The 18,520-nt window shown below is 37.4% G+C and overlaps 1 protein-coding gene across 5 annotated transcripts in view; it reads left to right on the forward strand.

Annotated features, from left to right (window-relative positions):
• WDR64 (WD repeat domain 64) overlaps positions 1–18,520 on the forward strand; it is a 70,574-nt gene that overhangs the window by 27,914 nt on the left and 24,140 nt on the right. For all 5 annotated transcript variants that reach the window (XM_021295990.2, XM_065057832.1, XM_021295989.2 and 2 more), the window contains 3 exons: positions 655–734; positions 5,368–5,507; positions 16,775–16,901. In XM_021295990.2, the coding sequence (XP_021151665.2) occupies positions 655–734; positions 5,368–5,507; positions 16,775–16,901 (347 nt within the window). The remainder of the gene's footprint in view (positions 1–654; positions 735–5,367; positions 5,508–16,774; positions 16,902–18,520) is intronic.

Genomic DNA, 18,520 nt, shown 5'->3' on the forward strand with positions numbered 1-18,520 from the left:
AGTGGCAATGTACGAAACATGGAGAGACAAGCAGAAGTTGCACAAACAATGGGTTTAGAAGGGACTCCAAGTAAATCTCAGCCTGTGTTGTTTTTTTGTTGAATTTCGGTGCTTTTGTAGTGACTGCAACAGAATAATTCAGTTGAATTTCAGAAGCTTGCAGTCTCTTCATGTTATTGTACAACACAAATAGAGACTATGCCTTATACAGTACATTATACATAAGCAGCAGCAAAGCAACTGCACTTACTTTATGCAAAACAGAGGCCACAATAGACCTCCATGTCCGAGACAGGCAAAGGCACTTGGTTTGATAGTTTTCCTCAGCAATGAACTGCTATAAGCATGCAGATGTGTGTGAAAGCTTACTTTGGCAACAGCTACCATTTTAGGATTCTGTTTGGAGTATAACTGATAAAGGATTCAGGTGTTCAAGTCAGAGATTTGTTACTTTAATGGAAAGTGTACTCTGTTCCCATTTTATTGATCCTACTATCTCAGTCACTGTTATAAATCTATTTGTTTTTTAATAAGAGATTGTATATATTATGCAAACAGCTATTCTATATACTACAGAAAAATAAAATAAAACAACTGTAAACTGTATTTTCCAAATGTTTCTTATGTGATTAACTGTTTTATTAATTATTACAGACCTGTAAAGGAATTTTCTGTCCCTAAAGGGGTCAATGCCTTCACATACTGTGCAAAAGCAAAAGTCATTGTCACTGGAGGTAAGTACTGGGTTTTTTTCCAAGATATTTTTCTGAGAAGTGACAGGAATCTGTCAAGGGCTCAGTCTGGGTTTGATTCATGTATCATGTTATTTATGTAATAGAACAAACAGTAGGTTAAACTACTCAAAGGCACTTTTCCAAATCACGGTGGTGACTGTCTTGGCCAGGTTATACACATTACTCCGGTAGAATCAGCAACGACCCCACCTTTTCCTTTAATTCTTTGGCCATCCTTTCCTGTTTTAGGCAATCACATTGGGACATCTTAATACTTTCTGTTGCTCTTCTCTCTGATTGTGTTTTCCACAAAGCTTTGCTGTTTGTTCTTTCTCCAAAAGCAAATTGCAGAAATAGCACTCTTACATCCATTTCTTCCCTGTTATCCAATAATTTTATGAACCTTTCTGTTGCAGTGGTCATATTTCATGCTGCAGAAATGCGGCTGGAGTCTGGCAGCAGTCTTGTTTGTATATTCTGTTTGACAGGGTGGTGTCCTGGAGTGACATCAATGCTGCCTATCTCCAAGTCTTCAGTACAAGAGTCTTGCTTAAAACCAGAACTTGCTTAAGACCAGAACAGTTAACTAATTCAGGAATCATAATATATAGATTTCTTTGTGACATGTGTCAACATTTGTACAAAGTATATTTATATGTCACATTCAGCAATTATAATAAAAGAAAAAAAAAAATCCAACATTTGATTGCAGGCTAGCTTCTAAAGTATTCAGTGGAGATAAATCTGCTAACCACTCTATTAAGCCCCAATCCATTGTTATTTAGCCAGCTATATAACACAAATAGTATGCAAAAACCACACTGTATTATTACACTAGGAAGTGACAATTAAAAATGTCATGTTTTAACACCCTTACTCTTCCATAATTTCTTCGTTGTATTTCAGTATCCTGAGTTTACCAGTACTGTGACAGAAACTAATTTTGTCTTCCAGATATTTGACATTTATAAAAATTAATAACAAAGATACAAGCAAACCTGGCACAGAGTTCACTTTTCATGCTAAAAGCTAGGCTTCTTCAACCAATAAAATTATAAACATCTGATAGTGGCCTAAAATATGGAGCCCATAGTAATTTAGCATAACTTTTCTGTGTAGCATTTTGCATTAATATTATACCAAATGGTAAACTGATATGATTTTCCTCTTATTCTGCATCCATTTTGGTACCAACTATTTCTTAATCATCACCCCAGGGAATAGCTACAATTAAGATCAAATTATGTATGCATTAAAAGCTGGAGATATTCAGTTTTAAATTATATGATATATCAAGTTTTAACTCTATTATTTCTTCAAAATCTGGCTATTGTTCTCCTGTGAGCAGTAAAGTAGAAGACAAATGATTATTGATTTCTAAATCTAGCAGTAGAAGCTTAAGACTGATAAAAATAAGTCCTCTGCTTGCTTAGCATCCTTTGTGTATTCCTGGCACAAGTGGAGTAGTTGGTAACATCATTGGTATTGACATTTTCAGGAATTCCCAGGAATCCTAGTTACAGAAATCGTATCCCAGGACTCCACTAATACTAGCCTTCACAAGCATGAGCAGACTCTTTTCTATGATGCAGTCTGAACTTAAGAACATAGGCAGACAAGGCAGCACAAAAAAAGAGACATTGTCCAATATGATAAAAATACAAACTTGTGTTGACCACATTTCTGAAGAGGTTTTGCAGTCATTATAACCCAAGATTATTGAAAAGGCAGACTTGAAGAAATTATGGGTTGTTTAAAAGAATAAGGGGTCCTTCTGTGTGCAAGGAGCAGCATAGAAAGAAACCAGGACTTATATTTTTCTTTTCTAGTTTATCAGGGCATGTGAAGCTAAACCTAGGTTTTTTTCTATTCAGAAATGCTATTGTTCTCAAGGGGGTTTCAACATCACTGAAATGCAGACATCTCAGCAGACTTTTGTAATACCACACAAGTTGCAAAACTGTGTGAACAAGGGAGACAATTTGACAAAGGATCACATGTTCCAAGAATGCACTGGAATCCATAACATCTAGCTAGAATAGAGCTGTGGTCATAGCATCTGACTTTTTAAAAAACCCTAAGCACATGCTTTCATAATTATTTATCTTGGAATGGAGAACACCAAACAGAACCCATCATGATTCAAATCATTGATTTCACAGAATCTTAAAAGTTTGTTCTCTGATATATAGATAGATAATTAATCTTCTTCAAGGTTTTATTGAATGTGCTTTGTGCCCATGTCTTCTGTGTCAGGATTCTGAATCCTGGAGGCATTTTTGGAGCACAGAGAGAATAAATGTTCCAGCAAATGTTCCAGTGAAGCAGTGGAGCAGCAAATGTTAGTGCCAATCTGGCATTAGTCCAGTGGAGAGAACATGCCTACTATAGCCAAATGCACCATTATCTCAACATCAGTAAAAGGAACAAAAATGAATCCACTATTTCACATAAGAAGCAAACAGCATTTTTAATGTAGCAAAAGGTTTTCTATCCTAGCGAGACCTGTTCTTCCTGTTAATATCTTATATTAAGAACATGTATTAGTGATTCTGTTCTCACAAGAAACTCTCTGTGCACTATCCTCCCCTTCAGACATCTTCCATCACCTTGGGAATATAACGAACAGAGCAATTAGGAAGGCTAAGAAAGACCCTTTTCCTCTAAAGCTCGGCAAGTAGGTAGTTCGCTGGCTGGATACTATCAACAGCTTCTACCTAGTTGACTGTCATTTTGAGACATGAGAGTTTCCATTTGGGGCTGCTAAAGGGCACGTTGTTGAAGCAGTGCCTGTTCCCTCTGCTAATAACTTATCTCACTAGTCTCACTGGAGGCTCCTGCCTACCATATTTCATGTCCTCTTCTTGACCTCATGGAAGGTCTGCAAGCTGAGTTTTATGCCCATGGTCTTGGTTCTCAGCAATGTACACTGGCCTGGTCCACAAGGGTTCTGCTAACTTACAGGACATGTCTATGACAGCCTAACACAGTATCTGGGAAGGGAGGAGGGGCCCAGCATGTTCTGCAGTTTCCCCATCCAAACCTCTTTATAGCCTTTCTATGCTACTTTCTGCCATGCTTACATCATAGGCAGCTCATCTAGAATAGTTTTGCCTGAAAGGCATACTGGAAAGAAGCTGGTTCTCATTGATGTAACTGCTGGTCAGCTGCTCATCCATGGCTCCCCTTTCCTATGCCAAAGTTATCCCTCTGTTGTGCCAGTACAGATGTTTGCATGGTTTCATACTCACATCTCACGTTTGAAATGATCTGGCATAAAACCAAATTATTTTCTGTTGTGGCTATTTTAAGAGAAGATCATTTCTCCAATGAGCCTCTCTCATTTTGAGAGAGACTACATAAACAATGAAATCAATTTAACTGAGAGGACAATAATGTTTAATGGAGGAAAAGGGAGATGGGGTGCTCATAAATGAATCACATATTGCTGTGTTAAGCAGCAAAGGAATAGATCTCTGTGGAGAGAGAGGGAGGGACTGACCAGTGACAGAAGGCTGAGCAAGCTTAACGAAGATGCCTGGAGGGCAGACTGGAAGAGCCGACCTTTGACTGTTCTTCGTTTACAAAACTGAGCTGAGCATCACAGTCTTGAGGTTAAGTGAATGTTCTTTTGGGGCGTGTAATTCTTAATCTATGGTTTAGTTGGTTTTTTGCACTTCATTTTAAGCTGAGAAAAAAAAAAAACCTCAAATTGAAGTCTAGATAAAATGTATCTGTTTCATTTACTGTGTGTCAAATTAGAGTATTCAGCTAATAGCATACAATTCGTATAATTGCAATTATTTGCCAAGAATTGAAAGTTAAAATGTAAATTCATTAATGTCAAATTTAAACTGGGCTCATGCTCTCTTGAAACTTATGTACAAAATATTAAATATTTCAGAGCACTAGGTACAGTGATGTTTACATCACTATGTAAACCCCAGAGTTTACTAGTACATTTTTAACATCTTTGTGTTTTGAACTGTTTCTGGAAATTATTATGAAAATACTACCAAAGGATTCATCTATTATGCAATCAAGGATTATTCCCTAAAATTGTAAGTAAATTTAATGTTTGAACATACAAATAAATATGAAAAACCTAATTCTCATTTACTTAAAGACACAAAATCACTCATGAGCCATTATTGTTTCCTATCTGCTTTCAGCTTTCATGTGTGTTCCCCTTCCTGTTCTGCACACCCACCCTCTTCCACAGAGGTGCTCATCCCTTCATTTCCTGGCTAAGTGGACACAAATATTATTTGACATTTTTGTAAATTAGATCTTCAAAGGAAAAAAATCTGAGCACCAGTTCTATTTCTAATAAAGTATTTTGCTCCCATAGGTCTAGCTCATGTAGTGTACCTGATCACATCCAGTGTCCTCGATGTTCCTCTAGCAAAATAAAAAGGCTTAGAAAGGCAAATCAGTTATGTTGTTTTAATACAAGTTTCAGGACAAGCTGGAAACCAGCCCTTAGAATTAAAAATTCATATTCTTATGTAGGAGTTGCCTCCACGGTGAAAGAAGAGACTTAGCAACACTAAACTCTCCATTACAAAGCTTATTTGTAATACCAGAGACTATTTGGTCTTTTTGACTACATATACTTTTTTTTTTTTTTCAGGTCATGACAAACTGCTTCGTTTGTGGCATCCAGTTGTTAATAGTAAGCCTTCAGGGAAGCTATCGGGACACCAACATAGTGTTGTGGAACTTGTGACAAATGAGAAAGATCAACAGGTCATCAGCCTTTCCTCTACAAAGGTAAAACACTTTTCTTAACTTCATGGAAATCAATGCTATAAATGCAGGTAGGAATCTGCTTTTAAGTACTTCTGATAGTATCTAGTCCTAATCTCATTGCTTGTTGGTTCTTTTATTTTAATAATATGATGGAGTTTTACCTTAAGATTTCTCAATTATTTTATATTGAGAAGCAAGACTAACATGGGACTATTTGGCATATTTTCTTTCTGAATGTGACAAAAGAATACTTGCAATAGTAGATATTAACATTCTGGTAATTTCTGTATTAGTTTGGCAACTGCCAGAATTACAACATAACCTGTACCTGAATGATTCATTTGGTAGTGATCACCTGTAAAAACCTCCTACAGCTTCATCTACTTTTTTCTCTGCCTGTCAGCCTACTAAATCCATAGGTGGATTTTTTCTTACACTGGTGACTCTATGCATTGTGTGAATCTATTGACCTCTTTCTGAAGAACGTCTTTTACAAGACTTACTGCTCCAAAACATTGTCCATTAAGAGGAATACTAATAAAATCAATAACAAAACTTCTTCAACCAAATATTGCAAGATTCTGCTGGAAATGGGAGGGTTTGCTTTAAGTTACTGGTGGAATCAGGGATTGGAGACAAATCAGGGATTTGTCTCATTTGTCGAAATGAGACTGTTTAGGAGAGAATAAAAACTTCTAAAAATATGCGCAAAAATAAATGAGAAGCCTCTGAAGGGGTAGTTATGAATGGCTATGGAACTCTTTCAAGAGCTGTCCTGTACGATATTTTCAATATTTAACAGTATTCAATATTTTCATTAACATCTGCACTGATGGAATACAGAGCATGCATACTAAATTAACCAGTTGTCTCAAACTGGGTAAGGCTGCAGGCACTGGGCAGAATTATTAAAGTTCACAATAATCATTCAAATTGAAGGTATGATCTGTGGAAAATAATTCCTACAAAGCCACGAAGACCTAATAGAGTTAGTCTACTGAGATATCCATCAATCTCAAAGCTTTCCACTATTTTGTTTGGTTATGTAAGAAATATTACTGAGCTCTTTATTCTCTCCATGCTGCTCCTCTGCCATAACTGCTTACCACTGCTCATTGAGGTGCCAGTAAATATCATATTTTCATGTCTTTAATCCTATTCTTAAAGCAACCCACACCCTTCTAAATGTACTACTAGCTGAAAATAAGTAATTGGAAATCTGTCATGTTCACATAATCCTGGAGTCATAACCCTTCCCCCCTTACTCATATAAACCTATACCTGTCTATTCTGTAGATAGCTCTGTACATTTCCTACGGGCATACGTTACTGCCAAATAAAGGAGGGTTTTGACAGATAGCCTGCAAGCTATACATGTAGAGAAAATGGAATAAGACATAAGACATGACTTAGGGGGAATGAATGTACAAGAAGGTATTTATAGAAAAGCAAATAAGAATCAAGCCCCTAGGCCAGTAAATTGCTACATGATCTCTTCAGGTCCTTTGTGGGCCTTTCAGTGCTTTGATATGATGACTTAGAGGGAAGCAAAATCCATTTTACAAGTCTTCAAGTATGTGGAAACCTGATCTTAGCTAAATGTAGCTGAGTTGTGCCAATGACATCAGTAACATCACTCGTGCATGAAAATGAATATGGGAAAGTGTATTTTAATTAAAAGCTACATGTCTTTAAACAGTGCTGTGAGTTACAAGGCAGAAATTACACTTCTCAAAAATAAAAAGAAATAGATATAAATTCCTAGACTTTCAAAAGTCAGGCAAATGGTCATAGTTGAAAACTATATCAAAAAAGAAGGCATCTCTCAAAGAGAAGTCTAAATGACTTTACAAATAAAGTGATGATCACTCTGTCCCTCAAAGAATTTACTGTCTGTAGGTGATCCATGGTATACACAATAGCAAGGAAGGTCAGCTGTAACAGGGTTGCTTACAACCCAGTTAAAGCACATTTGTGTTCATACAGATAAGAACCAGGTGTTATACAAAACTGTACAACTTCTCAGGGAACTTTTAACATTATGTTAAATACATAATTTATTTCCATCTGAAAAAAAAAAAAAAGACCAATTTGCTTTCCAATTTGCCTAGCATAAGAAAAATCAAAGTAGTTTTCTCATTTTTTTTGCTGTTTTGCTGAAGCAAAACATATGTTATCATATATTATATTTTTAAGATGCATGTGCTTTATTTTAGAGGACTATTCTTCTTGCTTTTCATCTGTTGCTGGATGACCTGACTGGATTTCAGTCGACCTCCTCTGACACTGCCTAAGTCTGTTCACGTGACTTAACTTTGTGACTCTAGATTATTCCAAAAGTACAGATTACTGAGCAGGTCACTTGTGTCTACAAAGAAGTCCCATGTGTATGTGCTGAAGGAGGGATAGAGGAAAAGGGTGGGACAGAGCTCTGAAAGGACTGGGGTTTCAGCAGCCCTTAGTAAATGCAGGTCTTATTGTCTTGGACAGCCTACTTAAAAATCCCACCTTTCTAAGTAGAAGAATCTCTGTTGGCAGTGAACCCGTGCTCAGTCCTGCTAAAGGATTAATAAGATGAAAGTCTCTAATTCTGTAAATCAGTAATCACATAAACAAGAATTAAAAATACTGCAGAAACTCCATGAGTTTCATTCATTCAGCAGAATATTGTTTAGCCTTTATTCATTAAGATAAATGTGCAATCCACCCCTGGAATAAACTAGAGAATTTGACTGGCAGTTGTTTTAACGTGAGCATTGCTACACTGTGTGTTGACACTACTTTGCTGAAAAGTAAAATGCATGTACTATGTGGATTATTTTCTTTAAATCAGATTTTTATGCACCATGGTCTGCGTTATGATAGCTCAGAATTTCAGGCTGTGTCTAAATTGTGGATTTCAAGAACTCTGTGCAGCTCTCTCATCCTCGTGCAGAACTTGGTTACACCCACACTTAGCATTAGCAGTTGAATTAGACCACTTAAGTGAGTCAGGTGAGCAAGATTTGAGGCTACAGGCTTTAATGCATAAAACAATCTCAGTTTGTTTGATAATTGATAGGGCTAGTGTAAGGAGTATATTCCCAGTGTTCATACCACTGTGCAGTACCATCTGTAAACAACACAAAACCTTTGTTTTAAATCAGTGAAGGGAATGTTCTTTGGTCTTTTTCTCTTTAAAAGTAATTTCATTTTTGGCAGCTAATAACAAAAGAGCAATGGACATATTTACATGTGGCAGGAGAGTGGTGTAATAAACAGGGTGATTTCTCGCATCTCTGTTCTGGGGCATGGCAGAGTTTCATTCCATTCATAATTTCTTCAAAATCTGATGCAGCCAATTTGATGCAAGCACATAAATACTCCCTCGCTGAATTTTGACACGACTAAATTAGCTCTGTGTTATATATATATGTATATCTATATATACATATATATATATATATATATATATATATAAAAGTTTTATTCTTAAAGAACCCAAGGGCAGATTTTTAGTGTTTCAGGGAGGATAAAGGGAGGTAAGATACATTATTTATTTTTGTATTTTCTGACTTTTGCAAATTTATTAAAACCTTAATGTTATCAGTCTCCAGTCGTCACTTTCCAGATCTACTTAACTGCAAACTGACTGTGCAATATCCTAGTGGGAAGTCATAAATGTCTTTTGCCTTTCTGGAACAGAGCAAGTGATTGTATCAATGCCTGTGTAGGTTGGTGCAGATGTTTATCTAACCTATTTTGAAAGCACATTACATTGTTTTAAGGATATATTTATAATATGGTAATTTGTCTTCCCGAAAAATGAGAACAGCTGAGCTGGAAGCACCATGTTTAATTTATTTCAAACCATTGCTAATCGGGGCTGTTACTAAAATGTGCTGCATATCAACAATATTAAATTTAATCTAGATAATTTGAAAAAGACGCATTTGGGAAATCTGCTGCAATGATCCTTCACAGAAATTATGTGGCCACATCTATATCAGATAGTGCTTTGAAAGTCCCTTGCTGCTTTGCTCTTATATTCTTCGATTTACTTGCTTTTCCCAGAGATTAAGACATTTATTTTGCTTTTATATATTGCTTAATCCTTCAAGAACATTGAATATTCTTCTTGAGGCTTTTAATGTAACTTGCCCAACGTTCTTTTATTTCCTGTCCCATTTTCCATTATTGAAAGTACTTTGTCTTTTGGGTCTGAAAAAATAAAACAACCACAAAATTAGTCTGCAGAAGAGAAGACTTTAGTGGCATCTCATCGATGTGTATAAATATCAGAAGGAAGGGAATAAAGCAGATGGATCCAGGAACTTTCAAGTGGTGCCCAGTGACAGGAGTAGAAGTAATGGGAACACACTGAAACATTGGAAGCTCTGTCTGAACATCAGGAAAAACCTGACAAGTGACCAAGCACTGGCACGAGTTGCCCAGAGAGGTTGTGGAGTCTCCATCCTTGGCAATAATTCCAAATCCATCTGGACATGATCCTGGACAACTGGCTCTAGATGGCCACACTTGAACAGTGGGGTTAGACAAGGTGGCCTCCAGAGGTCACTTCCAACCTCAGCCATTCTGTGATTCTGTGAAAAAGTAAAAGGGATTAGAACTAATTTAAAATGTACTTTTTGGGCTCATACCTACATTTTCCTTCTCTAGGTCTTAGGCTTACATGATGTATAACATGTTCACATGCTTTGCTTACAACCAGCATGCAGCTAGAGCGTTTGAGGAAAATATCTGTCTTAGCTATGGTTGTATCTTTGCAAAATGATAGGGTTTTTCTCAGTATATCTGAGAATGACCAAATCTCCTTCATGAATGGATTGTCCTCACGTATTCTTAGCATACGTGAAGGGAATGATCCATTAGATGTTCTGTTTCTGGGCAAGTATTTGGTGATTAAAGTATTAAATAGTCTGTATTTGCTGAAGATGGAACAGAGCATGATCTATATTCAGCCTGTGGTGATTTCTGTAGTTCTACCAAAAAACTGAGATCTAGGGTTTAAGCTATATTAAAAATAAATTTCCAGATCAGTAGTTTTCTAGTTGCTTTTTTCCTATGGGGAAATGAAGAAAAAATGACATCTTCAAAATGTAAATGAAGTGTTGTATACCTGAAAATTGCTTCAAACACTATGTCTAAGGTGAGAGCCTGATACTAAGATTGGCTGAAGATCGATAGGAGGAACCTGACTGGTTTTTGAGCTCCCCTGATCTTGGTGGTCATGGGCAGTCACTTCTGTCCTATACCTTGAGCTTCCTGTTTCTGAAACGGTTCTCCAGAAGTGTTGGGGGTTATTTCATTTTGCATTTGGGTCAGGTACGTCTGTTGTCAGCACACTGAGCACGCAATACAGAGGCAGACATGCAGAGTCCTTACACACTCTCAGTCATTGCATAGCAGCCAGTAAATATCCTGCGGGCTCATTGTTGGGCAGTTAGACTCACTATTGCATTTGAATTCTTTCCAGCATTCCTTCATGGCTGGGAGAAGAAAAGTAACTTTATATACTACCAGGTTAATGGTACTATTGGAGGAAGTGATTTGAAATATTCAGAATTTCGAACTTCACCAAATTACTGTCTCAATAAGGCACTAGTTATAGTACCATCTGCTGCACCACATTGCATTAATGGGATTAGAGCTAAATCCTCCTTGCCTTGGCCTCACAAATAAACCCATTGACATCAATTTGTTCCTAAGTCTTCTAATAACTGCAGGGAGTTGTAGTACTTTGCAGGATCACTTTCAGGGATCAGAAGACACATGACAGCATTCTCTGCAGAGAACTTACTCTGTTAAATAACACGGCAAGCAGAACTGCAGTTTGACCTCCACTTCATGCCTGGTGATTTCTGTCTTTGAGGGCTCAGATGTTCTGTATCAGTTTGTAATTTTTTTCATTTAGACCACAAAGCCTTTAATGACCTCCTGAAACAGTTGAACAGTGAATCGTATATGGGTAGTTAAACTAAGCACTTCATCAGAAAATCAGCTTTAATTGTTCCTTACATTTCCTGCTTATGCCCACAGCAAATGCTGTGGCCACTGCAACTTCTTTCTGCTCCAAGTGGTTGGATTTTGGATTTCCCTGTGCAACGTTTTTTCATAAGTTGCTTTAAAGACTTGCAGCATCACCATTCTGTAAAACTGAGAAGAGCTGTCTGTCTTTTTCAAAAAAACACATTTTCCTTAACTTACAAATGTATCAGCAGGATGTGAGAATTTGGAAGTGCTAAAAGAAAGTTACTGTTTTCTCTTGAGAGTTGCTGAAATATTTTCTTAGAGCAGTGTTTTACATTCCCTTTCTTATTCTCAACTAGCAGTAACTTGAAGGGATCATCTTTTGGTGGGGGGTGGGGGTCAGCAAATCCTGGACTTCTTTAGTCCTTTTCTGTCTCAGTTAATTACATACAGAAAGGGGCAGAAGGGTATTCACTTCTTCTAAAGTCAAAGCAGGTTTCCACAGTGGCCTCCTCATAACAACCCAGCAGCAGATGAATGTTCCCGAGCCTGAACTTTATTGTACTGAGAGTGTGTAAAATATTTATTTACCAATTTTGTTTTGCCCTATTTGCCATCTTTGTTCTGTTTCCCTCTGTTGTTCCCATTTTAGTTGGTAAGGTGAATCTTTTGCTCTGTGTCTGTGTGTGTGTATTAAGAAAAGCAGAAGACAGGGGTGTTGCTGTTTTTACATGCTCATAAAACATATGCTTTAGACCTGATGGAAATGACAGTTCAGGCTTCTTTCTATGTTCTCAGTTTTAGGACTTCAAGGAAGATGGTGGTCGAGTGAGAAGTGTTTATTTATGCAAATATACACACTTAATGTGAGCCAGTGTTGTAAATATAATGTCACTGTAAGTATAGCTCAGCTTTTCCTGTAAGGTGGAAACATCAAGAAGAAGGAAAGAAATTTCCAAAAAGAATTGAAGCTCCTTCTCTCCACACTTCCCCTCCTCTCTAATGTGTTTTGTGTGCTTGAATATAATCTATTTTCTGTGATTTCAGAAGGTGCAGTCTAGAAGCATTTCACCATACAGAGTGTGTTCTCAGAGGGCTTCAGGGGTTCCTGGCATTAGTTGGGCTGCTGCAGGAAGCAGCACAGTAAAGTTGCTATTAACAAAATGTTCCTAAGTCCACTCCCCCAGTCACTTCCTAATTTCCAAATAAGCATGGCTTTTGTTGTCGCTCTTTGTGCATGAATTCATGCACAGTTGTGAGTGCTGATGCAGATGAACAGCAGTGACACTGTATCCCGCAGCCATGCTGGTGATGCCTTGTGTAGAGTTACTCAGGTGGAACAGTGGGTTGTGTGATCTCCCCATCCCTGCCCATGGGCTGGAAAAGGAAGAAGGCCAGAAGGAAGGGAGGAGATTCATGAATGCTGTGATGTGTCCATGTTTTTGCTGTCACTTTAGGTGTTTGCATTTTTGTCATGTGGTGCTGGCATTAATAGATGAACAGGCAGCAAGAAATATTCCAAGGAGGTCTTACTCATATTTTCTTGTGCTGTAAGATCATCTTCTCATTGCTTTGATAAAATAAGCTGCCAAATTTAAGTTTCAGTTGTTGACCAATGTAAATTGAATAGTCCATGAGATTATTGGAATTGTCTGTCTTCAGTTTTGTTTTGTATAATTTTACTAACTTGGTAACAGGTCTGGGTGATGTTAATGGAAATCTCATTATCTCTCAGTTCAGTGACTTATTGCTTTTACCTGACTAGAGTATCTCCGTAGATACCTACCTCTGATTAATCTTCAGTTCTTGCAGCTGTTTCTACATGCTAATTATGATTGTGTCAGTATTGAGCTTGGAGATCTACCTGCAACATTACCCTAACTTTCTTGACTTCTGCCACCGATTCTTCTTTCTATTTTTCCTAGCTTACTTTCAGTGGGATGAGCAGTTTCATCATTTTTTCTGTTCAATCAGATTTCCTTTTTTAAGCCTTCTCTCTGCCTATTTCTCCCTAAAACTCTTTTTATACGCTTTAGAAATTGCACATCTGAGTAAACTCCTCAAATGTAAACAGAAGTCTATCAGAGGAATATGATGGACATGGTTCTTCTGACCAAGTACTGCCTTAGAGAAAATTTAATCCCAGTAAGAAGTTCTTTAGAGCCTTTTCCCTTTGAGTTTTCCTGAAAACAAACAAAATATTCAGGAGGAACTTTCTTTCTACTTAAAATTCTGAAACATTCATGTGTGAACTTCTCTCTGGTGCCAAAGGTGATCTGTTTAAACACTGGTTGATGTATCTGTTTCTTCCATTCCTTTTCAGAATTTTGCTGGATCCTCTGTAACTTCCTTTAAAATCAGATTAATGATGGATATTCCAATAATCTCAAAATCTGTGTCTCTGTTATACCTGAATGACTTCTATCCATTACGGTCTCCCTTACTTTTGTTTTGCAAACAGTGAACAGTCTTCTATTTGTTTGTTTGTTTGTTTTTAGCAATGGTGTTTTTCCTGTGATGAGATCCTCTTTTAAGTGAAAAAAAGAGGGATATTTCAACATTTTATAATATCCAGAGTAACAAACATTCATTCTTAATTGTATAGTGTGTATCCTTGGAAGAAATAATTCCTGGCAATTGCAATGAACTTTTTGTAACATGAACAGAGGCACAAGTGAAGTCTTCCTCACTAGCAAAAGCATTTTTAAGGACAGGGCATACAGCCTATGAATTATAATGGCCACATGCTCTGTTCAACTGAAAAATAAATAGATTTCAAAATTAAGAAGAGAACGGGGTGTGGTGAGAAAAGCTGAAATAGACAAAACTTGTGAATTATGTTTCAGACTATGATTTGCTGTGTGTCTTTTGGGAAAACACTTACTTTCTCTGTTCATAGATGTAAAACAAAAGCTTTTCCTGAAGTAGTTATATATATTAAAAAAAAAAATGGGCTTTTATGTGATGAAATGGACAGATACAAGTGGTACTCTGCAGAATTAAAATTCTCTAAACCCAAATTTGCAGAGAAAGTAATTCTCAGATCTGTTTCAAGTATTCAAATAACTTTGTATTAAAAGGTGAGTAACATTACGGAGCTGAATTTTCTGAGTATTCAGCAGTGAATTTTATTGTAGCTGTTTTCTTTATGAGGTTCACAAATGTCATGTTCTTGTTTTTTCCTCAGAGTTCTTCCTGTCAGATTTCTAGCTTGGTGTTAGGCAAGATGAACTAAAAGCAATTACTTTGCAAATCAAATCTCTTTAATGATAATTTAATCTATCTTTCCATTCACCAGCATTTCTAGGTCAGTAGCACCCTGACTGAGCTGAATTTGAGCTACCCATCAGATGGTAGTAATTTCTAGCACTTTTGATACAAGAGTGGCTGTAAGTCATTTCCTGGGACATAACTTGTTAATGGTCTTAGCAAGTAGCTTATGTCCTTAAAAATTTTATGAAATTATATGAAAGTGGCAAACAGAGCTCTGTGTTCTTTGTTCTATCTAATCTCTTTTAAGTTTTCCTAAGGTGCCAGTCATTGTGCTATCACATATATCAGTCAGAAAGAAAAACAAGTAAATTCAAAATGAACTTCCAGTCTTGCTGTCCCAATTCCACTGTCTTTTCTGTTACAATGCCCATCTGTTATGGACAGATCCTCAGCAGGGTTTCAAGAAGCTTACTGGACTGTCTTTCCACAATAGCCAGCTAATGTACAAACACAGCTGCTTTTACCTGTGAGTGAATTACGCAGGTTTTCAGGAATATCATGAAAGAAACTGCACCCAAGCTGTCTGCTACAGACACCTTTGGGCTTGGGCCTACCTTGACCTTAATGTTTGCACATTACAGGAGATCCTGGGATGAATCAAAGAAATGGCAACAAATTTCCCTAGGATTTTTCCTAGTATTTTTTTTTTATTTTTTACTCATTGAATCTCCCAAAATTATTGCCGTTTTAGAGAAGCAGCAGCCCAGCCTCAGTCAGGGCAGGCTGGATGCTTCATGCCTCCTGGCCAAGACTATGCAGTTAGAATTTGGCTAACTGCATCAAGACCACCCAAAAAAAGCTACTGAGATCTCAGCTGAGTGACAAATTTAAGAATAAAAAACAGCTGAGAAAGGAAGACCTTCAGGGACTCTAGTACAGGAAGCAGAATGATTCATCTGGTAGTTCTGTCTCAGACACAGCTCAGTTATCAAATTCAGTTGACTATTTCATGAGTTCGTGCTGATGTGTTTTATGGACTTACATTTTTATGGAGCGTTTCATCTGAAGATTCAATGACTTTTGTCAATACCCACAACACTCTCAGTGTAGATGGGAGCATTGTACTGACATGTGTCTTTGTGTTAAAATCTCTGTTGAAAACACAGCCCCATATTTAAATAACACAATTGAGTGAATATAAATAACTTGCATAAATACTTATCTCAAACTCACCACAGTTTTGGCAGCTGAATAAGAATTGAAGGCAGATGTGATGACAGAATAGCTTTTGAAAGCATAGTAAGATTATCTTTCAGGGAAATACACCACATTAAAAGCTATGAGATTCTGAGAAATTAAATAATGATTTCTTGCAGGATTAAGAGCAGTTTGCATAGGCTAGCAGGAAGTTCAATGCAGCTTTTGATCAGATAGGATGAATAAGTGCTGCTACTATACATTTACTGATGAGTAGTTCTAGATTTTAAAGCAAGTGCTGTGTTTTCCATTGAAACTTAAAGTGAGTACAAATCTATCTAATATATCTAGTGCTCCTTACAGGATAGTACCCTAACTGATTGGTTGCATTTGCTTAAGGAGAGCACAAGAACCACATATGCATCAAAATTAACCTTCTGCAATATGTTGTGATCCTGATTTGCTCTTGCATCTGCTGTCAGTCAAAGATTTCGGGAATTACTTTTTCTGGAATCCTCTGAAATTTATCTTTGTACTGTTGCAAATCATTTGATTTTCCAATCCAAATACAAGCTTTTAAACTATCCGTATTTACCTGTGCATGACAGGAAAGTCTGACACAATGGCATCATCTTGCCATTAAGGAGTAGAATGAGTTCTGAGAAGATCTGGTTCCTCTGTGGACTTGTTGGGTCAAGATTACAAAACTCAGCCTTTCTGTGTCTTTTATCCTTAGCAAAATGGATATAATGTTACTGTTGATATTTGTCTTGCTTGCTTTGGAATGCACCATGCTTAACAATGTGATTTTCATTGGAAGCTCCAATATTACTGTAATAGAAACAAAAATTAGTTGAAAATCCAATAATTATACATTACTAGATTTTCTCCCCTCCCTCTCGCTCTAGGTTTTTAGAGTGTGGGATTTACAGACCCTGTCGCTGCTGCAAGTCTTCCATGATGATCAAGGGAGTCCTGGAGAGATGGAGGCCTCTGCCATGGTATTTGACAATGATAATGGCACACTTATCACTGGTATGTTGCTGCAGGTGATGTATGAGAGCATCCCTCTTCTCCTAGAATGTGATTTCCTTTGCAATTACATATAAATGAAGTTGAGCACAGGAATAAAGTATATGATATGAACAGAATACTGGGAGGTAGGGGTATTTGCACATGAAGACCATCTTAAAGTTGATCTTGTTATATGTGGTGCTAGTTTCAATATAAAAATATACGTGAAAGTATGCAGCATGGGACTTAACAACAGGAGCCAGAGAAAGTGAGAAAGGCTTCTCTGAAAGCAAGGTAAGTCTCCCTTAGAAAAACTCAACTACGGATATTGTTCTGTAGACTTGTCACTTCTTGAAAGCTACTAAGCTGCCGATCTTCCCCTATTCCTTTAGCACTCCCCTCCCATTTGGAGATCAAACCAGCAAAGTACAGTCTCTGTGGAGACCTCAGAAGCGTATTCAAACTCCTTATTTAACTCGGTAGCTATAGAGAGCCCCACAATCTGTGGTGTCAACAGATGTACTGTTCAACTGATCAGAAATAAAATATTGTGGGAACTCATCCCAAGGTTTCTGGACTCTTTTTCCTGTCTCTGTAGCAGGGAGCTTGGAACCTCCGATGGACCAGAGCTTTGCAGTGTCACTAAGGATGCCAGCCTTCTGTATCTAAGGCAGAAACTCTGGAAAACGATGGGGTTTTTCCGCCCCAGAGATGTAATCACTGGGAAAAAAAAACAGCTTTGAACCTGTTTTGGGACTATAGAAGCCAGAGACATACCAGACAAAGTGTCTTTGGAGACAGCTTTTTCTGTCCTTGGGTTAGGAACAAGGCATAAAGCTCACAAAGCTTGTCAGATCTGAGAAGATGAATGTGAAACACTTTGTTTCCAGTGACCTGGTAATTTCTGCTGAATCTTTGTGCTAATAAACCTGGTTTAGTAGCCTAAATATGTATACTGGACTAGAGTCCACAAATTGTTACAGGTAGTTAGGCATTTGGTAAACATTGCATTAAGAAACTTTAGCTTCTAGGTCTTATTTTTAAAATGCCCAGGTTATTAATCAGTCTAGTTTTTAAAGATTTTTAGGAGTACAGATAGGAAATTCAGTTCAAATTTAAATGACATAACTTTGCCCTTATAAACAATGCTTGGATCAGTGCCTAAATATCTGTAAAAATCTGGTCCTGGACTCTCTAAATGATTCCATTAAAAGACTAAGTTTATGTCTCCTTTCCCCTGAAGAGGGCAAGAGACTGAGGCTATATGTAGGCAGATTAATTCTCATTGCTATGTACCTGACTTTACAGAGGAGATTTTCCGTTATTAGTTCACTATCATCCATAAATCACAGCTCACCTTCACGCTTCATTTGAATATTGCTACAGCTTTCCTCCTGTTTCTTTTTCCAAGCTGCTTGCCTCTATGCCTGGGCTTATGCCAAGTATGAGGCAAGTTTGTCCTTTGCTGCACGCACACTGCTGACTGATGCTCCTCTGCTGGTAGAACTGTAGTAATACTGGAACTGCATGTGTAGTCTGGCTTGTGAGCCTGCATCGTAAAAACTTCGTCCTTTCTTTTGTCTTGTCTTCCTCATTTGCCTCTCTGTCTTTGTAAACTTTCTGATCTGAGAGCACTAGAA

Source organism: Columba livia, chromosome 3, assembly GCF_036013475.1.
Source record: "Columba livia isolate bColLiv1 breed racing homer chromosome 3, bColLiv1.pat.W.v2, whole genome shotgun sequence".
Classification (NCBI taxonomy): Eukaryota; Metazoa; Chordata; class Aves; order Columbiformes; family Columbidae; genus Columba; species Columba livia.